Source organism: Ranitomeya variabilis, chromosome 3 (genome assembly GCF_051348905.1).
Source record: "Ranitomeya variabilis isolate aRanVar5 chromosome 3, aRanVar5.hap1, whole genome shotgun sequence".
Taxonomy (NCBI): Eukaryota; Metazoa; Chordata; class Amphibia; order Anura; family Dendrobatidae; genus Ranitomeya; species Ranitomeya variabilis.
This window is the reverse complement of record NC_135234.1, coordinates 198,459,912-198,483,623: the sequence shown is the minus strand read 5'-3', so window position 1 is coordinate 198,483,623 and position 23,712 is coordinate 198,459,912. Positions and strand designations below refer to the sequence as shown.

Here is a 23,712-nt window from a genome sequence, read left to right as displayed (position 1 = left end):
TACATATCTAGATAACTTAGTTCTCCTTGGAACTTTTTACTTTTTAATAATCAAGCATCTGGAACCAGGGTCACTGGTTGGTTCATTTATGCAGAAAAGATGAGAAAGGGTTAATAACAGTGCCATCTTAAACATGTAATTGCATTGCCTCTGGCACCGAATGCTAGCAATCCCATGATCTCCCAGCTGGTGTCGCTTTTTATTAACAGACCTTGTTTGTGTGCAGAATTTATAAAGAATAACAACTGAAAGGAAAAAGAATCCTCGGCATTCAAAGGTTTTACTGGATAAGTGCAAACAACTATCCACCTAACGGCCAATGGTTTTAATCACCATATTGATCTATATTGATATATATAGTATATATTAATATGATAGTTATATATACAGGTGCTTCACGCAAAATTAGAATATCATCAAAAAGTTAATTTATTTCAGTTTTTCAATACAAAAAGTAAAACTCATATATTATACTAGCTGCTTCCAGCCAGCTAACGCTCGGCACGCTCATTGCTATCTAATTAACGCTGCTAGTGATTAAACTAAAGTAAATAATGACAACATTCAATAGCGCTTACGCAGGTGGTAAATTAACTTAAAATTAAGTTAATAACAATAATAATCATTAAAAATCTGAATAATACTAATAATACATTTTATTCACAGTGTAAAATCAAAAACAAACTGGATTCAGTAAGATGTGCATTTTTTATTCATTCCAGCATCTAAACAGATTTCATAACGAAACATAAATTAAGTTAAAATTTCTCTGTAAACACAATTAAATGTATAGTCATTTTGTCCGGATTTTCCTGCGGCCTGTGAGATGGACCTGGCGACTCTTCTTGGCTCATTTTGTTAGGGAGAATACAGATGCAATTAAATGTACGTTTACCTTGGCTGAAGTGGTTGAATTACATAGAAAGGAAGTGCTGCCTGTGGTAATGTGTGGGGACGGAGCCTCGTGTGGTAATGTGTGGCGACGGAGCCTCGTATGGTAATGTGTGGGGATGGAGCCTCGTGTTGTAATGTGGTGGGACGGAGCCTCGTGTGTTAATGTGTGAGGACGGAGCCTCGTGTGGTAATGTGAGGGGACAGAGCCTCGTGTGGTAATGTGAGGGGACAGTGCCTCGTGTGGTAATGTGTGGGGGCGGAGCCTCGTATGGTAATGTGTGGGGACGTATAAGACGACACCTAGTGTATAAGATGATCCCCGAAAAGTTGGGGGTCGTCTTATACGCCCAGTCGTCTTATACGCTGAAAAATATGGAACGTAAATAACTAAAAAAAACACATACTCACCTCGGTCTCATTCCATGGCACTCTGCTTCTGCTCCTGTCTCAGTGTCTCCGATGCGCTGACTCTCCGCAGTACACAGCTGGCACGTTGAAATTATGTCTTCGCATCAGCTGTTTTACACACTGATTGGTGGAGGAAGTGGCCTAAGGCCACTCCTCCACCAATGCAGTCAGCGTGGATATACTGTATTTTTGGACTAGAAGACGCAACAGACCATAAGATGCACTTAGGTTTTAGAGCAGGAAATTAGGAAAAAAAATTGAAGCAAAAAATGTGGTCAATTCTGTACTTAATATCCCCTATCCTGGTATATATGGTCCCCTCATCCCCATCCTGATTCACATGGCCTGCTCATCCCTACCCTGGTATGCATGGATCCCTCATCCCTATACTGGTATGCATGGCCCCCTCATCCCTATCCTGGTGTGCATGTCCCCCTCATCCCTATCCTGGTAGGAATGGTCCCTCTCATCCCTTTCCTGGCAGGAATGATCACCCTCATTCTTATCCTAGCATGCATTGCCCCTTCCCTATCCTGGTATGCAGGGCCCCCATCTCGTCTTAGTATGCATGGACCCATCCTTATTCTGGTATGATTGGCCCCTATCCCGGTCCTGGTATGCATGGCCCCATCCTTATAACTGGCCCCCACCCCCATCCTGGTATGCATGGCCCCATCAGAAAACATAAAAAAAAACAAACCATTAAACTTACCTTCCCGGCTCTCCCTCGTAGCAAATTGTTGTGATGCCAGCAGCTGCTTTATGCTTGTAAGCACAGTCCCAGCATGCAGAGCAGTGAGTATTCTGGCAGCTGTGCTCTGCTTGAGAGCAGCGCATGATATCCCTGCCATGCGCTGCTTACAAGCATAAAGCAGCTGCTGACATGGGAACAAGAAGCTGCGAGGGAGCGCTGGGAAGATAAATGTAATGTTTTTTTTTCTTTTTAATGTTTTCTAATGGGACATGCATACCAGAACCAGGGTTGGGAGGCCAATCATACCAAGATGCTATTAAAGAGAAATTAATATTCATTTCCCTCCACATCCATGGACGTGGAATGCAGTGAATATTCATTTTTCTTCAGCGGGCACAGGAGTTAGCCGCAACCTCCTGGGACCCGCTGCTCCGCAGATGCCGCTCCCCATCCTACCCACAACAGCTAAAGCCGCTACATCTGGACTATGAGATGCACTCCCCATTTTTGGAAGAAAAAGTGCCTCTTATAGTCTGAAAAATACAGGAGACAGCGAGCGGGCATGGTGCGGACTGTGGGCCACTGTTTTCAGCCCCTCGGCTGTCTTGGTCCAGGGGCCGGACTGAGACAACCAGAGGGACATACGTATGTGGCCCACGGGCTGCACTTTATCCAGGACTGATCTAAGACATTCTCAAGCATGGTCACAAGGAGAGTCTACAATAACAGGGACTTTGCAAACTGTAGAAACGCAGGGTTAGTTTACCTATGTACGTGCACCTGTCCTATGAACTACATAGAAAAGACAAAACGACAACTGCAAATTAGGATAGGTGTTGGGGATATTAACCATACAAGAGATACCCCATTAGCCCATCACATTGTCCAAAAACATCATGGAGACATGAAGTCATTTTCGTTCCAGGTGATCAGTTATACAACAGTCAACCAGGCTTGGCGACTTCACCAGCTTTATCTAGATTGTTTCATTAAGTCTTGCTTGCCATATTTAACCTGACAAAAAACTATGGTCTGGATTATAGGCCTCCGTGGCCAAACTCTTATTGTATTCTTACTCTGTTCTTTAGTTTAACCCCTTCATGACATGCACCATACATGTACGGCACATGTCAGGTCTCCTCCTTTGATGTGGGCTCTGGCGCTGAGCCCACATCTTCTAGCACATGTCAGCTGATTTCAACAGCTGACATGTGCCCCTAACAGCCGCGGGTGGAATTGCGATTGATTCATTTTATGTATAGTGCCGAGGTGGCCCCCTCTCCATTGTCATGTTGTTAATTAATTTTGAATAACACGTATTCTTTATCTACATATGTATTTCCTACTTTTGCACATTAAAATGTTTATAGTCTTAGACTCTAATATCATCAGACATATGATTGAACATAATGAACATGTATTGATCATTTTATATGTGGGTTATTACAAGCTGTATACTGTAGCCTATTATGTATATGAATGTTATAGGTGTTGTGAGATGCTTGGGTATACTGTAATTTGAGTTCTACGCTATTTTTCCCAATTATTAAGTGAGTGTGGTTGCTATACACGGCATATCACATCGATATGACCTCATTCCCAATGATTTTTTGTTGGTGTCCACACACTGGAACACCCAATGATGATGACTTTTGGTGACGCATGGCTGCGTCCGGCATCAGTGGAGCACATTTGCGTTCCAAACATCGTACCGCCCCCTAACGAACTCACTACCAGTGACAAAAGGTTGGTAGGGGTACAGTTGGAATGCTTGTTGCTTTCCATCTACAATTTCATGACAATTTCCGCCTGATCCTGGCTGGAGTATTGAAAAAATGGCTTTCTCACTGGTAAGAGACACACATTATCCTATTATCCTAGAGATTTGTACCTCATTGTAGAGACATCTAATCTGCAAGCACACTAAGTCCTCTGAGGAACCCTGGCTTCTATTTCCTGGGGGAAACGCATTGCTGTGGGCTTGTTTTATACCTTATAACAGGGCTCCCCAACCTGTAGCTCGGGAGCCACATGTGGCTCGCAGCCCCATGAATTGTGGCTCGCGACTGTCTGCCAGCTTGATGCATTAGGTGCAGGTCTAGCAAACAGGTATAAAGAGCACATCTCAAAATGGTGAATTTTCTGAGTAGCCCTGCACAGAATTGCAGATCTGGATGCACATTTACTGGTCTTAAAGGGTTTAGAGATGTTTTAGGTATGGTACGCTGGAGGTTTGTACTACCTGTTAGAAGAGGTGCTCAAAGCTGGATGTGACAGTGTGTTGGGAGAATACTGAATGGGGGTATTGTGGGAACCCCTGGATCTCAGTGTACTGCTCTGGAGTGATTTCTGTGGAAAAGCTTTGGTTATCATTATACCTGTAATGGGGGCCATGGTTGACACTACTTTGAAGGAGGTGAGAGCTGGATGTGGCTCGCGACCCTCTCTCAGTGCTGAATGTGGCTCTCAAGGTCAGAAAGGTTGGGGACCACTGCCTTATAAGGTAAGTACACTAACTTATTTATGTTTTGGCCTGCTGTATCTATAGTTAGCTATTGATCCTCATGAATCAATTTTGCTCTGCTTTTATCTATATTGTGTAAGGAGACAATTTTTATGTGAACTCTCATTCTATATTTTGCTTTAGTATATTCTATTCCTATACATCTTTTGGTAAATAGATTTAAGTCAGTAACTATATTTCTTTATCACTGTTGTATTCACGGTTTAACATTACGGCATTATAACCACCTATTCTGCCGCATCCATTGAGGGTTCACAAGAATAGATATGAGAGAGAGAAGAATATTTCCTTTGAAAACTATGTGCAAATGACAGACAAGTACTATATGTAAAAGCTCATGTTAAAATCGCATTGCAGTCGGATCGCATTTGCATGTAAATTGGATGTTATTCGGATGCTAGGTGCTAAAAATCGCATTGTACTAGAAAATCGTATGACTCTTGTCCCACTTTTCTGCACTGGTATGAGCCATAAGACTGATATTTGTAGTGACCCTATTGAGTGTTTTGTGAATATATGGTCATTTTAACCGTATAAATAAAAGCTATATTTATTTTTTCTTTTTTGGCTATTATCACTAATATACTCCATTTTTTTATACTCTTTGGTTAGTACTTGTAAGTCTGAAAGGATTTGTGTGTTTTCTGGTTTATTGTGTATTTGGAGTATATTCTGTAGCATACAAATGTACATACTTACAGCGCGCACTGAAATCAATTCCACCCCAATGCTAAATTTACACTGCATGTTCTGCATCCGTGTATAAATAAGTTTAGGGTGGAACTTCTCTTCAAGTCTTAGTTCCCTGCCTGCTTACAATGAATCCTGGCAGCAGAACAGGGACAAGTACAAACCTCTATGAATCCTCCTTGGTGGATTACCCATGATGGAATATGGCACATTTATGATACCTTATTTATAAGATGCCAGCACATCCTTTGGAGATGTAAAAAAATATTATCAATATTGATAACTTACGTTGTGCTATACAATATATATCTCAAAACCAAGTAATAGTATGTAAACCCTACCTAGCAATGTAATTTTTTTCATCAGTCAGTAGTATTTGAAACTTTGTTGAATCTCTAAAACGTCATTCAGACATCCATTTTTCAAGTTCGTATTCTTACTGTAATTTTCACAGATACAATACGTACCCATTATAGTCTATGGGGCTGTTCACATATCTGTAGGGGATTTTTTGGAGTGTGTCAATGTAAAAATAACAATAATAATGTGATAATAATAATATAATAATAAATAATTTATGTTCTTTACTGGCATGATGGATGAAAAGTACTAAAAAAAAGTCTATGGGTCCGTGAAAATCACGGATAACATCAGTGTGCAGTCCTTGATTAACACTACAAAGGATAGAAGAAGCTTTGTAATTTATTTATTTATCCATAAGTGAAAATCACTGATGAAACACTAATGTTAAAAATTGACAGTGACCAAACATCGATGACACTCAGATCCAAAACACTGATGACACTTGTAGCAAGAAGAAACATGTAGCCTTATAATGGAAAATGGCATCTTCTTCCCCTATCTGCAGCCTGCAGTTCTCTTTCCTTGCCTGTGTCTGCATGGTCTTTCTAAATGTTTCTAAACCCATTCAGCTTCCAATGTATTTGTCTAGTGTGAAACACTAAATAGAAGACATGGAGGAGCAGACTTAGTGGCAGTATCTCTCCCTCAGTGTGGGAATGCATGCTGTGAGAGAGGAGAAGGAGCAGCTGAGGGAGACACAACTGAGGGCTCATTCAGATGTCCTTGCAAATAGGTCAGATCTCAGTCCATGAGCCTCCCGACCGGAGCATGGTAGCTTCATATATTTCTATGAGTCTGTCTCACTCGGGTCGGGAGACCTGCAGTCAGTGCGTGCATTGTGGTCCGAGATGGAACCACTTTGTACAGATTTCTGGATGACCCTAAGACCCGGGAGGAACCCACCCAAACATAGAGTGAGAAATATGCATTCATGTAAAACAGCGGAAAAAAATCCAACATTTGCAGGTAGACATAAGTTTTCTGGCTTCTTCATAAAAGTGATTTCATATTTGTAGCTATTAGGCATTAGCATTATATCACCATGCATAATAGGAAACATTTCTACTCTTTATGTTGCTTCAACTCGATTTTTTGTAACATTAAGGCCCCTTTTCTACTGCGTAAGCAGTGCCCTTTGACACATACACTGGGAAAGCTCTGGCTTATACATCATGTTCATATGACTTGTCTCCTGTCTTCTGGAGCTCCCTACCTCCTGGCATCCTGCTTGCTGTTGGGTGGTGAGCTCCTGAAAATTGACAGGACCAGCAGGATAGTTGGGCCACTGTCCCAACTTTGTGCTCTCCCATGCTACAAGCAGAGGTAGTATCGAAGGTGCAGGTGGACTTAAGCTGGTGGGATCCAGTGATCAGGCTAGCTTCAAAGCAACACTTGCAGACTTTATAGCAAAGAGCTTGTAAGACCTACAATAAGCTCCTTGTATAAAAACTGACCACCTCTGATATACTATAGTGTTGGCTAATAGCCTAGGCAATGAGCTGTAAACTACCGTATAAAAGTAAAAATACTTCTGCTCTTGAGAATGGAGATTTTTAATAAGAGGCAAATTGAAAGGTTGCTTGGTTTTTAAAACCCTTTGCAATTTTACTGATTTAACAAGATGGGACAACCTCTTTAAGTGCAATGTGACTAGGACCTAATGTATAACATTAAGGATATAAAGAAAAAAGAAATCTTGGAAAGGCATCATTCATTCTACTTCTGTATTTGTCTGCATAATAGGCTCTAAAACAACAATTATATTTTTGGCTATATCTAAATTGATTTTAGAAGGAGGCCAACTCTCTACACTAATTGTATAATATACATAAGGCAAACAAAGGTAATTAGCAGCCGTTTTATCCAGACTCTCCCATCTTCTGACCCACATTAGATGCCATTTTAGTTTTTGTTCTACCCTTTTCAACTCCAGTCCAAAAACTCCTTTAAAGTAGGCACGTGATTCATTGATTGCCAAATGCTTCAACACATTCCTTATCCACCCTATGGGAAAATGACTATTTAGCAATAATAGCAGACTTAGCTGGATTTGGCTTCACATCCCTATTACCTCTACCATTGTCTTCAAGTAGTTGTCAATATTACAAGTCTCACTGTATACAATAGAGTTATAAAGGAGATGATTAGGAGGATTCATTTTCCTGTAAACTACTAATAATTACTAGGTTGTGTATAAAATACAGACTAGATATGTGTAAGTAATAGGACATTATTTCTACAACAATTGACTTGTAATCCCAGGGATTATCATAGTACTATACTAACAGGGGAACGAAAGTTGTACAAGCTCCTGATGATCAAAAAGTTACTTTAGATAGAGAATATCATTTATATGCCAGATACCTTTTGACTAGACCCTGGATAGAAGATAAATCAATTAATCTGTGAAAATCATGGTTTTAGCTAACAGATAAAAAGGATTACCCTAACATATACACTGCATGCAGAATTAAGCGAGTATTTTTTTGCACATTTTCCTACTCCAAGGTCTATAAACCTCCATGCTTATTGGATGAAACAGATCAAGTGATGTGTATTTGTGCAATGAGGGAGGGTGAGGCCTAACAGCGCCATATATTAAGGTGCGCAGAATTATTAGGCAACTTGTTTTCCTAAGACAAAATAGGCCAAAAAAAGAGATTTAACTAACTGAAAAGTCAAAAAAGTCTTAGAGGAATACAGCACTTTTGAAATTGCTAAGATATTGATGTGTGATCACAGAACCATCAAAAGCTTTGTTGCAAATAGTCAACCAGGTCTCAAAAACGTGTTGAAAAAAAAAAGATGCACAATAATAGCCAAAAATTTGAGAAAAATCAAGCGCGATGCAACCAGGAACCCATAATCCTCCAGTGCTATCATATTCCAGAACTACAGCCCCCACAGAGTGCTCAGAAGTGCAAGGTGTTCAGTGCTCAGAGAAACGGCCAAGATAAGGAAGGCTGAAACCCGACCACCACTGAACAAGACACAGAATCAAGACTGGGACCAAAAATTGGCTAGCCAAGCAGTGGGGTACTATGATGCATGCAAAGGAGCATTGTCCTGCATAACAATCATGGTTTTCTTGAAAGATACAGACGTTTTTCTGTACCACAGCTTAAAGAAAGTGTCTTCTAAAACCTGGCAGTAGGATTCAAAGTTGATTTGAGTCTATCTTCAATTTGAAAAGGTCCAACTAGCTCATCTTTAATAATACCAGCCCATAGCAGTACCCCACCTCCACCTTGCAAGTGTCTGAGTCAAAGAGAATGTCTGTGCCATTACTGAGCCAGACATGGGCACATCTATTTGGCCCATCAAGAGTCACTCTCATCAGAACAGACCATAAAACATTTGAAAAACTTGTGTGCAGATACTTCTTGGCCCAGTCCTGAGGTTTCAGCTCATTTGTCTTGTCCAGTGGTGGTCAGGTTTCAGCCCTCCTTACCTTGGCTGTAGCTCTGAGCACCGAACAGCTTGTACTTCTGGATTTGGAAAATCTGCATAAAAATGGTAATATGGTCAAAATACTAACTTACCTAATAATTGTGCACACAGTGTAGCTGTATTAAAAATCCACTTAGTGCATAAAAAGAGTTTCACAAGGAAGCTATAAAACCTGAAAACTCCATTCTTCTTCTTTCTGAATGCTTTTTGGTATGAATAGAAGTCTTATAAATATTAGAAACATAGGTTCATATTTTGGGAGACTTAAAGTAATAAATGTATAATATTTTTTGTTTTATTCCAGGGAGAGGGGGATGAACACTTTCTTGTTCCGCCCTCACTGTGGCGAGGCTGGCGCTATCACTCATTTACTGGCAGCATTCATGACAGCTGACAATATTTCTCATGGCTTGAACTTGAAAAAGGTATATTTTACTTATCACATAGGTGTTTCTAGAAGAGAATGTGCCTTATGTTCACGAAGATGAATTTTTGGTCATGCTACCACAAGTGAGGGGGGTTTAGTTGCTGTAATACATAAAAGGGGTATTCCATTAATAACAATCACCTGTCTATGGAATAGGTGATAACTGCTATAATGATAGTGGTCCAACCACTGAGACCCCCACTAATCCTCAGAACAGGGCTCCAATGTGACCTCCTTAAATTGACTTGTGGTCAGACATGCGCTCAAGTACTCTATTCAATGTTTGTTGGACTGATGAAGATTGCCCACCACTGCACCTTGCTGTCTCCATCTGTCCCACATGGAGTTATGCTAGCAATTACTCTTTGGTTGCTTTTTTTGTAGGATTTATGAAACCTTTGTTTTACAGAGTCCTGTGCTGCAATACTTGTATTTTTTGGCAAAAATCCCTATTGCTATGTCACCACTGAGTAACAACAGTCTGTTTCTGGAATATGCCAAGAACCCATTGCTGGATTTCCATGAAAAAGGTCTGGTAATATCCTTGTCTACAGATGACCCCATGCAGTTCCATTACACCAAGGTAACAACATGCTAAATGTTATAATTTTTTTGAATACTATTGACTTTAAGAAAACTGAAAGGAAATAAATAATTGGCTTAAAAAGTAAATCAATAGTACACGTGACGATAATAAACTTTATAATACATCTTATTAGTGAAATCTGATTTGTTCTCCACCTGGATTGATCATTGAGTCTCAAAATTCCCAATGAACTGACAAAAATCTGTCTTCAGTGGAGACAGTATCACTGAGAGAGAAAAAACAGCCATACTTACAATATCATGTCCTGACACAAATGCACAAACAGGATGCAGCGTTACGTAATGGTGTGAATGACACCCTATGCAGACATGTGTGCTATTGAAATACTAAGCAGCTCACTCCATGACTGCCAAAACCAAAAGACAAAATATTTGGCACCCTTGGTTACATAGCGGTCATTCCTCTATTGACCCGCACCACCTTGTTTGACTGTTTACTTGAGTGGGAATAAGTAAGCATAATTGACATGTCTGTTTTTGTGTTTGTAATATTCTTATTCTGCCATAGTTTGCCAGGACCCCTGGTCTATAACTGAACTGCTAGATAATGTCTTGTGAATGCCTACACTCCTTTCCTCCCCCCCTATTCCCCCTACCGTACCTACCCCTCCACTTCTCTCCCCTACTTCCTACTTCTTCCTTTCTGATTGGTTTTGTTTTTCTCCTCACTTATTTCTGGTCATTTTTAGTTGACCTCTGTTACTGTTATTACTGTTTGACTGTACTGTATTGTTTTGGAAATCTTCAATAAACACTAATTGATTAAAAAAAAAGAAGAAATACTAAGCAGCCGCCCACGGATGTTTGGTGGCTTAGTAAGTGGCTTGTTTTCAGTATTTTGCACTTGTGCTGCCCCTGCTTTTATCTTGGGGAACCGCTGCATCCTGTCTGTGCATTTGTGTCAAGACTAGTGTTGAGCGATACCGTCCGATACTTGAAAGTATCGGTATTGGAAAGTATCGGCCGATACCGGCAAAGTATCGGATCTAATCCGATACCGATACCCGATACCAATACAAGTCAATGGGACTCAAGTATCGGACGGTATTCCTGATGGTTCCCAGGGTCTGAAGGAGAGGAAACTCTCCTTCAGGCCCTGGGATCCATATTAATGTGTAAAATAAAGAATTAAAATAAAAAATATTGCTATACTCACCCTCTGACGCAGCCTGGACCTCACCGAGGGAACCGGCAGCGTTGTTTGCTTAAAATTCGCGCGTTTACTTCCTTACGTGAAGTCCCGGCTTGTGATTGGTCGCGTGCCGCCCATGTGGCCGCGACGCGACCAATCACAGCAAGCCGTGACGTAATTTTAGGTCCTTCAGGATTTTAAAATTACGTTCTGGCTTGTGATTGGTCGCGTCGCGGTCACATGGGCGACGCGACCAATCACAAGCCGTGACGTCACGGGAGGCTGGACACGCGCGCATTTTAAAATGCGCGCGTGTCCAGCCTCCCGTGACGTCACGGCTTGTGATTGGTCGCGTCGCGTTGCAACCAATCATAAGCCAGAACGTAATTTTAAAATCCTGAAGGACCTAAAATTACGTCACGGCTTGCTGTGATTGGTCACGTCACGGCCACATGGGCAACGCAACCAATCACAAGCCGGGACGTCACGGGAGGCAGGACACGCGCGCATTTTAAAATGCGCGCGTGTCCAGCCTCCCGTGACGTCACGGCTTGTGATTGGTCGCGTCGCCCATGTGACCGCGACGCGACCAATCATAAGCCAGAACGTAATTTTAAAATCCTGAAGGACCTGAAATTACGTCACGGCTTGCTGTGATTGGTCGCGTCGCGGCCACATGGGCGGCACGCGACCAATCACAAGCCGGGACTTCACGTAAGGAAGTAAACGCGCGAATTTTAAGCAAACAACGCTGCCGGTTCCCTCGGTGAGGTCCAGGCTGCGTCGGAGAGGTGAGTATAGCAATATTTTTTATTTTAATTCTCTCTTTTACACATTTTTACATTAATGTTGTTTCGATACCGATACCCGATACCACAAAAGTATCGGATCTCGGTATCGGAATTCCGATACCCGCAAGTATCGGCCAATACCCGATACTTGCGGTATCGGAATGCTCAACACTAGTCAAGACATGATATTTCAAGAATGTGGCTGTTTTTTCTCTCTCAGTGATATTGTTAACTTTCTTTTCCTCTTTCAGTGAATTTTTTTTTCAGTGGAGACAGGTTTTCCCATTACTGAGATCGGAGATGATAATTGGAGATCATAAAGCTCTATGGAGAACTTGCAGCAGAATGTCTGTCGGACTCTTGCCCCTCCCCCACCTTGGAATTTTAAAAGCTCCAACTGTCAACTCTCCTATTTCAGTAATGGGAAAATCTGTCTTCTCTGAATACAGATTTTGCCCATGAATTTAGAGTGAATGCTCAATGCAGAAGGAGAAATAGGCAAATTTGTCTATTAAGCACTGTGCTTCTGTAAGTGTGCACTGTGCTTCTCTAAGGCCGGGTTCACATTTGCGTTCAGGGGCTTTGCGGAGGGCTGCGTACATCCTCCGTTAAGCCCCGCCTACTTCCGCATACTTCTGCATGTGTCCTGCGTACCTATCTTTAACATTGGGTACGCAGGACATGCGGATGGATGCGTTGTTTTGATGCTTCCGCCGACCGCACGAGAACGCAACAAGTTGCATTTTGTGCAGATGGTGGGCGCGTCAAAATGACGCATTTGCATACATCCACATGTCCTGCGTACCCAATTTTAAAGATAAGTACGCAGGACACGTGCAGAAGTATGCAGAAGTAGGCAGGGCTTAACAGAGGACGTATGCAGCCCTCCGCAAAGCCCCTGAATGCAAATGTGAACCCAGCCTAAGTGTGCACTGTGCTCTCTAAGTGTGCACTGTGCTCTCTAAGTGTGCGCTGTGCTTCTCTAAGAGTGTCCTGTACTTCTCTAAGTGTGCACTGTGCTTCTCTAAGAGTGTCCTGTACTACTCTAAGTGTTCACTGTGCTTCTCTAAGTGTATCCTGTACTTCTCTACGTGTGCACTGTGCTTTTCTAAATGTGCACTGTGCTCTCTAAGTGTGCACTGTTTCTCTAAGTGTGCACTGTGCTTCTCTAAGTGTGCACTGTGCTCTCTAAGTGTGCACTGTGCTCTCTAAGTGTGCACTGTGCTTCTCTAAGTGTGCACTGTGCTTCTCTAAGAGTGTCCTGTACTTCTCTAAGTGTTCACTGTGCTTCTCTAAGTGTGTCCTGTGCTTCTCTAAGTGTGCACTGTGCTCTCGAAGTGTGCACTGTGCTTCTCTAAGTGTGCGCTGTGCTCTCTAAGCGTGCACTGTGCTTCTCTGAGTGTTCACTGTGCTTCTCTAAGTGTGTCCTGTACTTCTCTAAGTGTGCACTCTGCTTCTCTAAGTGTGCACTGTGTTCTCTAAGTGTGCACTGTGTTCTCTAAGTGTGCGTTGTGCATCTCTACACGGTGGCACAGTGGTTAGCACAGCAGCCTTGCAGCGCTGGAGTCCTGGGTTCTAATCCCACCTTGGACAACATCTGCAAAGAGTTTATGGTCTCTCCGTGTTTGCGTGGGTTTCCTCCGGGTACTCCGGTTTCCTCCCACATTCCAAAGACATACTGATAGGGAATTTAGATTGTGAGCCCCATCGGGGACAGTGATGATAATATGTGCAAACTGTAAAGCACTGCGTAATATGTTAGCGCTATATAAAAAATAAAGATTAGATTATTATCTCTAAGTGTGCTCTGTGCATCTCTAAGTGTGCGCTGTGCTTCTCTAAGTGTGCACTGTTCTAAGTGTGCACTGTGCTCTCTAAGTGTGCACTGTTCTAAGTGTGCACTGTGTTTCTCTAAGTGTGCTCTGTGCTCTCTAAGTGTGCACTGTGCTCTCTAAGTGTGCACTGTGCTCTCTAAGTGTGGACTGTGCTCACTAAGTGTGGACTGTGCTCTCTAAGTGTGCGCTGTGCTTCTCTAAGTGTGCGCTGTGCTTCTCTAAGTGTGCGCTGTGCTTCTCTAAGTGTGCTTTGTGCTTCTCTAAGTGTGCGCTGTGCTCTCTAAGTGTGCACTGTGCTTCTCTAAGTGTGCTCTGTGCTCTCTAAGTGTGCACTGTGCTTCTCTAAGTGTGCTTTGTGCTTCTCTAAGTGTGCTTTGTGCTTCTCTAAGTGTGCACTGTGATCTCTAAGTGTGCTCTGTGCTCTCTAAGTCTCTAAGTGTGCACTGTGCTTCTCTAAGTGTGCACTGTGCTCTCTAAGTGTGCACTGTGCTTCTCTAAGTGTGCACTGTGCTTCTCCAAGTGTGCTTTGTGCTTCTCTAAGTGTGCACTGTGATTTCTACCTGTGCACTGTGATCTCTAAGTGTGCTTTGTGCTTCTCTAAGTGTGCACTGTGCTCTCTAAGTGGGCTCTGTGATCTCTAAGTGTGCATGTTTATTCCAGTGTCTCCTCTATGTACTGATCTTGTCGCTTTCAGGAGCCTCTCATGGAAGAATATGCCATTGCAGCACAGGTTTTCAAGCTCAGCACCTGTGACATGTGCGAGATTTCAAGGAGCAGCGTTTTGCAGTGTGGATTGTCTCATGAGGTATGTAACTTTCCTTCAACAGGGAATATTTACTTATTATACTACTTGTGTGCTGTCCGCCATATTCCCTAACAACCCAATAAATACGCCATTATCCACTGTCACTTCCAAACAGAATAGCAATGGGAAAATATATTAAAGCAGTTGTAGAATGTGGATAGACTGAGAGATAAGTGTTGAGTTCCAGGGTCCGACCTCTGCGACCTTGTGTGAATGAAGGGACCACAGTGCTGCTTCTGTAGTGCATCCCCTGCACAGTTTTTGCCTCTACTGTGGTGCTTCAATGCACTGCAGTCAACTCCATTCACTTGCTGCAGTGAGTGGCCAGGAACACCCTTGTGTAGGAGAAAAATTATGGTGGGGAGTCGGGGCTCAAAAGGATCAGTATGTTCCAGGAGCTGTTATTAATTGATAGCCTACTTCTACCACTTGCCATTGCTAATACTCCTTTAGACGCAAGCATTAGAGCAGACTCGGAAACACCTAATATAATCTTGTTAATTGTTGGCATATGGAATTTTGGGTTGGTCCAGTCTTCTTGAAGTGAGTAGAGATGAGTTGTAACACCACACAAAAAGGGTAGACAAGTGTGACAATTTTTTGTAACAAAACAACCACGTTTTTCTAATTCTATAATACCACTTAAAATCAAATCACTGTTACTGACAATTATTATCAACACACTACAAATGTCTTCAACTGTGAGAATGGAAGGTAAGAATAATTTCTATAGGCAGTCATAAAGGATAAGATCCATAGTAAACATTTATTGTCAGATGTCATAGAAGAAGCTCTTACGAGAATGTATGAGCATATATACGCCTTACAAGTATACAATCAATATCACCCGAACTGATACAATATCACAAGGAAATAGTATAAAGGACATGAGCCACTATGAGGCCTAACTCAGTGAGAGAGGACAGCTCCTAAAACTATATATAAGTCCTACAAAAACAATGGAGTCAAAAGTCCACCATGAAATAGACAGCAACATTTATTGACGACAAATCAAACGCTGCATGAAACATATATGGAGAATGTTAACATTGGCCATAAAGACTCAGGTGATAAATGGGCAAGCTGAAACAACATGGAAGTATAACAGAATAAGAGAGGGCAGTATCAATAAAAATTACCAGTAGCACATGCACCGGTTACATTAGATTTGTAAAGTTTACATCAAGCTTGGTATAGAAAGTGCACTGTGAAAATAAATGTAAGCACAAATAGTCACTATATGACAAAGGTACCGTATATATACACATTGAAAACATACCCATTGCTCCCTGTGTGACACCTCAAACCAAGAGTCCGACACACGTTTCGCGTGGGCTTCCTCAGTTGGTGTTTGTGGGGGGGGGGCTTATATGTGTCTCTGCCTGACAGAAAAGCTTTAAGGCATGGCAATCCCAAACTTAAGTCTCACTCAGAAGTCCACGAAACACAGTACAAGCACGGAATGTGATGTATGGAATGGCAATGGGTCTCCCATCCCATCCCATCTGCTGAGTTTGGGTCGGGAAACTCACAGGTCACCACCAGTTCATACATCACGTACTCAGATTGTGTTTCATGGACGTCTGAATGAGGCTTTAGTCAGAGCGGTACAATGATTGGAAACCTTGCTCTGGTTCTAGCCATCTTCTCACATATCTGTATGAAAAGTATAGAGAAAAATCTACAAATGAGTGTGAATAGTGCGCATTCCCATAATACTACCCCCGAGAAGAATGCTGGAATAATTAGAACAATAATGACTAGAACATTACTGGTAATAATAAAATTACTGCCGACTCGTCTCTCTTTTATGGATTAAGCAGCACAAAAGAAAACTGTAAATAGGGTTGGATTTTTTTGACACAATTACATGGACTTATGCAGTAATACAATAGTAATGAGTTGGTCATTAAAGGCCATATTGAGGTAATTATTAAGAGTTACTAAAACTACATGACTGCTATATTTTCATTTATTAACGTAAGCAGGAGACAGAAATGTACATGAATTTGTGCACATGATACTTTTGTGATATTAATAATCCAAATTGTTTGTTTGTGTAGGAGAAGGCACATTTTCTTGGGGAAGACTACCATAAGGAAGGGCCTCAAGGCAATGATATCCGCAAAACTAATGTAGCCCAGATAAGAATGGCTTACAGATATGAGACCTGGTGCTATGAGCTCAATCTGATCCTTCAAGCTTTGAAAACTGCAGAGTAAGGACCATTACAGGTGGTCTACAGACATTTGATAACCTCAGTGGTCATGGCTAAGGAAACTTCAAGCAAACTTGAAAATTCCTGTATGGGCCATTTTATGTTCAGCGTCACAACCTAAGACCAGGTTCACAATAGTATTTTTTACGATCAATTATGCCTGCTCTGACCACGGGCACATATGAGGCTGTAAGTTAATATCAAGAGACCAAGTCTCCAAGCCAGGCAATGCAGTCAATATACAGACCGTAAAATATGCTAATGTGAACCCGGCCTAACGTTGAAATCCTGATGATAAGTAAATCCTTGATCTTAAAATTAGAGTAAGGAAACTCTGATCTGTTTTGCTTGTTATAGTGTTATTTTCATCTTAACTGGTTGATCTCTTGAAGCGCCGCTGCAAGGACCCCCAGCAATCCCAAGACACTCATGCGCACCACAGTTATAATTACAATCTATGAAACTAATGGTGATAGCTGAGCACATCTCCATTTTTGATATGATACATAGAGTTTTAATAATAAATTTACAATATTTCAGAAGCCGTGTCTCTGCTTCCTAACTTTAAATGAACTGACACCTGCAGTGGCTTGCAAAGTTATTTATCCCCAATGGCTTTTTACCTATTTTGTTACATTACAACCTGTGTTTAAACATTTTTGTAATTCGATTTATGTGTGATGCATCAGCACTAAATAGTCCAAGTTGGTGAAGTGAAGTGAGAAAAAAATACAGACATAAATTAAATTTATGGGATCAAATAACTAAAAATTTAAATGTGCATATGTATTCACCCCTTATGCTATGATGTCCCTACAAATTTCTGGTGCAAGCAACTGAAGGATGGGTGAGCCAGGGCAGTAGTCATGGCCAATAACAATCCCTCTATCACTCTCCAGCTTTCCCCCTTCATACAAACATGTGTACCTCTCTGAGTACCTCGGTGCTGTTCCTCTGCGCCATCAGGGTCTTCCCGGCACGGGACAGTTACCTCTGCGGACGATTCCAAGAATAAAGAGTCACAGTCCGGTTTTGCTTCAACTTCAACATGTTTACTCAGCAACTTGTCATCCAGGGCACACACTGTTACAGCATTAGGCACCAATATCTCTGACCCTTGCCTGTCACTAAGCCTGCGTTCGGAATGGTCCGTACTATACGGTCCCACAGTGTCCTCAATGTCCAGTATTTCTGCCTTTCGTGGAGTCATTCCCTGCCATTTCACCCTGGTCCTGAGAATGGTGGCCCATGCAAAAACCTGCCACATCTTGGTGCACTTTCTCCCACTTTTCTCAGCCTTCTTCTGTCCAGTAGCTGTAGTCCCACTATTACTGCACTGCTGTTCCTGAAGTTGCTGCACTTCTGTTCTTAATTCTGCCCCCCTGGATTCTTCCCTCTGCCGACAAGCTTTTTGGAGATGGAAATTTCATTCTCCAGCAGGACTTGCCACATGTCCACACTGCCAAAAGTACCAATACCTGGTTTAAAAAGAACAGTATCACTGTGCTTGATTGGCCAGCAAACTCGTCTGACCTTATCCCCATGAGAATCTATGGGGTATTTTCAAGGGGAAGATGAGAGACATAAGACCCAACAATGCAGATGAGCTGAGGGCTGCTATCAAAGCAACCTGGGCTTCCATAACACCTCAGCAGTGCCACAGACTGATCGCCTCCATACAACACCTCATTGATGCAATAATTGATGCAAAAGGAGCCCCGACCAAGTATTGAGTGCATTTACTGAACATACATTTCAGTAGGCCAACATTTCGGATGTTAAAATCACTTCTTTAAGTTGGTGTTATAAAGTATTCTAATTTACTGAGATAATGACTTTTGGGTTTTCATTGGCTGTAAGCCATAATCATCAACATTAACAGAAATAAACACTTGAAATACATCACTCTCTTTGTAACGACTCTATCTAATTCATGAGTTTCACTTTTTATCTTGAAGAATTGAAATAAAGGAACTTTTTAATTCAATTCAAATTTTATGAGATGCACCTGTAAGTCGAATTCTTAGTGAAAGGGAATCCACCTGTGTGCAATCCAAGTGTCACACAGTCTGTCAGTGCTAAAAAATGTGTCGGAGACTCCCCAAATGCATGGAGGTAGGTGCTGTGGCCAAATGAGAACAAAATGAAACTTTTTGGCCACCAAGGTAAATTATACTATGTCTGGTGCCAAACCAACACAGCTCATCACCACAAGAACACCATCCCCACAGTGAAACATGGTGGTGGCAGCATTATGCTGTGGGCATGTTTTTCAGAGGCAGGGACAGGACAAATTATCCGAGTCTAGGGGAAGATGGATGGTGCAAAATACTGGGATATTCTTGAGCAAAACCTGTTTCACTCTGTCAGTGATTTCAGACTGGGAAAGAGGTTCACCTTCAAACAAGACAATGACCGAAAGAATACTGCTAAAGCAACATTCAAGTGGTTTAAGGTGAAATGTGTAAATGTTTTGGAGTGGCCTAGTCAAAACCCAGACCTTAATCCAATTGAGAATCTGTGGTCAGATTTGTAGATTGCTGTTCACCAGAAGAAACCATCTAACTTGAAGTATCTGGAGCAGTTTTGCCTTAAGGAAAGGGCAAAAATTCCTGTGGCAAGATGTAAAAAGCTCAAAGAGAGTTATCCAAAGTGACTTGCAGCTGTAATTGCCGCAACAGGAAGTTCTACAAAGTACTGACTTTAGGAGGGGATAGTTATGCACACTGACGTTATAATTTATTCTGGCCTATTTGTTGTTTGCTCCCCAATAAAACGAAAACCAAATGTGCACAGTTGTTGGCATGTTCTTGATATGAACTGATGCAAACTCTAAAAAAAACAGTGAAATTCCAGGTTATGAGGTAGCAAAGCACAAAAAATGCCAAGGTGGGATGGGGAAGAGGGGGAGTGAATACTTCATAAGCCACTGTAATTGTTTATTATTTCTTAAATTGATGCTTTTTAGATTTTAAAAGGAAATATAAAACATTGAAGCATATACTGTATATTTATCAATGAGACAGTGAGTAATACATGAAATTTACCATCCCAAAATTTTAGGTGTATGCTGATGTTGTATTAAAAATTTAAGAAGTTAAAGTATAATTCTTATTTAATAATAGGTATAAAAAATATTCTTATTTCCAAATATCGAAAGAACATTTGCTCCTATGGTCATATAGATAAAACATGGAAAATGCTGTTTTAGTTTTTAGGTTTGATAAAAAAATATTTTTGTGTTCATTACCATATGCTGTTACTGTCCTCAGCAATAAAATGAATACTTCATATGTAAAGTCCCGAGTGCCTTTCCTTTCTTCTTGCCATTTCCTTCCATATTACTGCTACCCACCACTATATTTGGAATCTTTGAACAGAAAATAGGATGCAGGGTCAAGGAACAGAGAGCAAAACAGACACTGAATTTACGTAGTGATGAAGGTTAGACTTATGACCTTTGGATTAGGAAGAAAACAGAATAACTTTCTCTTGACAGTTTAGTTTTTTTTTTTAGAATTTAAGCCACCCCATGAGTGAGTGTCTAGACAGAAATCATATTGTGCAATTTCTAAATTAAAATCTGATGCAGGGGGTGGCTATTTTCTGTGGGGGATCAATCACGTCAGCAGTTTTCACTTCCTCATCTCCTGGTTTACAGAAGTCAGTAAAACATACAGATACTTGCTCATCAGTATAGAATTACAGTTATCCTGAAGCTTATACATGGGATCCTTGTTAAATGGTCCAAGAGTCAGAATTTGATCCTGGCCAAAAGAGACATTGGCACCTCAATGATTTTTTAGCTCTTGTTTCTTAAGACTATCCTTAAAGGGAATCTGTAATCGGGTTATTGATGTGTAATCTGAGAGCACCATGATGTAGGAGCAGAGTCCCTGATTACAGTGATGTGTCACTTACTGGGCTGTGTTTTGCTGTTTCAATACAATCAGCATTTTATTAGCAGGAGATTATCACTACATCCTAGTGTAACCCCTCCCCAGCACTTATTAGCAGCTGTCTGTCACTATACAATGTACACAGAAATATGTGGTATGAATAGGGTTATACATCGCTCTACAACTGGGCTCTTCTAGATTAGAAGCAGAGAAAACTGTGACTCTATTATAACTGCTGCACCTGGTAAACTAAGTGATACATCACTGGAACGAGGGCTTTTGTAACTGCTGACAGATTCCCTTTAAAAGCAAAACAGACACTCTCTCTGCCAACCTACAGATGGCTATGTAACCAACATCAAATATAACACCATCTGAAGGGCCAATTGCCCTACTGGTACTTCACCACTTATCAGGATCCTCTTTTCAGTACCGTCAACTGACATAAGTTTTAAAAGTTTTCCATACTAACTAGGGACCGGGTGAATTTTTGTTTTTTGGGCTTCCGCTTTTTGCTACCCTCTTTCAAAGAGGCATAACTTTTATATTTTCTGTCCCCATAGATATATATGTGCTTGTTTTTTGTAGAACAAGTTGTGATTTTGAATGACATTATTCATTTTATCATACAAAATACTGAAAAATGGGAAAAAAAATTCCAAGTAAACTAAAATGGTGAAAACCCACCACATAATTCTAACACTGTTTTTGTGTTTTGTTTTATTTTGACGGTGTTTATTGTATGATGATAATAACATGAAAACAAGATTATCCAGGTACAATTATAATAATACCAAATTTGTATTATTTTTTTCTTTTAAATGATAAAAAAAGTCAGAAGTTTTCCGAGACCCATCACATTTTTATTTTTCCATTGATTGAGGGCTTGTTTTTTTGTGTAATAAGCTGTTTTATTTATACAATTTTTGGGTGCATACCGTATATTCTCGAGTATAAGCCTGGTATGCATGGCCCCCTCATCCTTATCCTGTTATGCATGGTTCCTCATCCCTTTACTGGTATGCATGGCCTCCTCATCTCTATCCTGGTATGCATGGTCCCTCATCCCTATACTGGTATCCATTCCCCCCTCATCCCTATCCTGGTATGCATGGCCCCCTTATCCCTATCCTGGTATGCATGGCCTCCTCATCCCTATCCTGGTATGCATGCCCCCCTGATCCCTATTCTGGTATGCATGGCTCATCATCCCTATCCTGATATGCATGGCTCCTCATCCCTATCCTGGTATGCATGGCTCATCATCCCTATCCTGGTATGCATGGCCCCCTCATCTCTATCCTGGTATGCATGGCTCCTCATCCCCATCCTGGTATCCATGGCTCCCTCATCTCTATCCTGGTATGCATGACTCTTCATCCCTATCCTGATATGCATGGCTCCCTCATCCCTGTCCTGGTATGCATGTCCCCCTCATCCCTATACTGGTATGCATAGCCCCCTCATCCCTATCCTGGTATCCATGCCCCCCTCATCCCTATCCTGGTATCCATGCCCCCCTCATCCCTATCCTGTTATGCATGGCCTCTTCATCCCCATCCTGGTGTGCATGACCCTCTCATTCCTATCCTGGTATGCATGGCTCCTCATCCCTATCCTGGTATACATGGCTTTTCATCCCTATCCTGGTATGTATGGCCTCCTCATCCCTATCCTGGTATGCATGGCTTTTCATCCCTATCCTGGTATGTATGGCTCCTCATCCCTATCCTGGTATACATGGCTTTTCATCCCTATCCTGGTATGTATGGCTCCTCATCCCTATCCTGGTATACATGGCTTTTCATCCCTATCCTGGTGTGTATGGCCTCCTCATCCCTATCCTGGTATGCATGGCTTTTCATCCCTATCCTGGTATGTATGGCTCCTCATCCCTATCCTGGTATACATGGCTTTTCATCCCTATCCTAGTATGTATGGCCTCCTCATCCCTATCCTGGTATGCATGGCTCCTCATCCCTATCCTGGTATTTATGGCTCCTCATCCCTATCCTGGTATGTATGGCCTCCTTATCACTACACTGGTATGCATGGTCAGAAAAACATTAAAAGGCAAGTCATGTGCACGACGGCTGCCGGAATACTCATTGCTCTCCATGCCAGGACTAAAGGAGTGAAGAGCAATGAATCTTCATTGCTCTTAAATAGCAGGCACAGTAGCAGCTGTCGCCGGTTTGCTGCAGCAGCCAGGCGATCACGTGTGCACGCTACCAAAGGGAATGAATATTCACTGGTCTCCATGCCTATGGGAGTGGAGAGCAGTGAATATTCATTTCTCTTTAGCATTCATTTCTCCATCTCCTCTGCACCTGTGCTGCTATTCTTTCATGCGAGAGGATCGGAGCACAGAACACGGACACTCGGCTCACGCTCGCAGCAGAGTTCGAGCCGAGTGTCATTAGCATTTCGCATACAGTGCGCTTGCATGGGATGCCATACTGTATGTTAATGTGAACTCTTAGTGAAGAAGTCTGAGTAATTCTTCTTTTAAATGCAAAATTTTCAATCCAAGAGGTTAAGTAAAGTTGAATAAGTTTACCCTGACAAGGATATATACAGTATATAATATTTAATATAATTTTACACAATTGTAATGTAGCTGTAAAAATCGGATGCCATACTGATGGGCCATAAGATGTCCAATTTTTTTTTTTTTTTTTACATCCATCAGATTTCGGAGTGAAATCGCAGCATACTTTGATTTTTTTTGCCATGTCGAATACAGCGGAGAAAAATGCGCCGATCTGCACTGCCTCTTGGAATAACATTGGTCCGATTGCAATAATTTTTTTCTCATGTTGCACTCATCCTATATATACGCTAGTGTGAACAAACCCTTAAAGTCAGGCCTCGATCACATCTGTGCAAAAAAATCGCTCCGATGTTGATCCAGGAAAGTAGGACGAGTGTCATGAGAGTACAATGCAATTTTCTCACTTAGCATTCGTATGACAT

At 41.6% G+C, this 23,712-nt stretch overlaps 1 protein-coding gene across 1 annotated transcript in view; it reads left to right on the top strand.

The window, feature by feature from the left end:
• AMPD1 (adenosine monophosphate deaminase 1) overlaps positions 1-20,136 on the top strand; it is a 130,433-nt gene extending 110,297 nt beyond the window's left edge. The window contains exons 12-15 of the mRNA XM_077294971.1: positions 9,328-9,448; positions 9,860-10,033; positions 14,509-14,619; positions 16,683-20,136. Of these exons, the coding sequence (XP_077151086.1) occupies positions 9,328-9,448; positions 9,860-10,033; positions 14,509-14,619; positions 16,683-16,841 (565 nt within the window). The 3' untranslated portion in view covers positions 16,842-20,136. The remainder of the gene's footprint in view (positions 1-9,327; positions 9,449-9,859; positions 10,034-14,508; positions 14,620-16,682) is intronic.
• Positions 20,137-23,712: the final 3,576 nt, after the last annotated feature.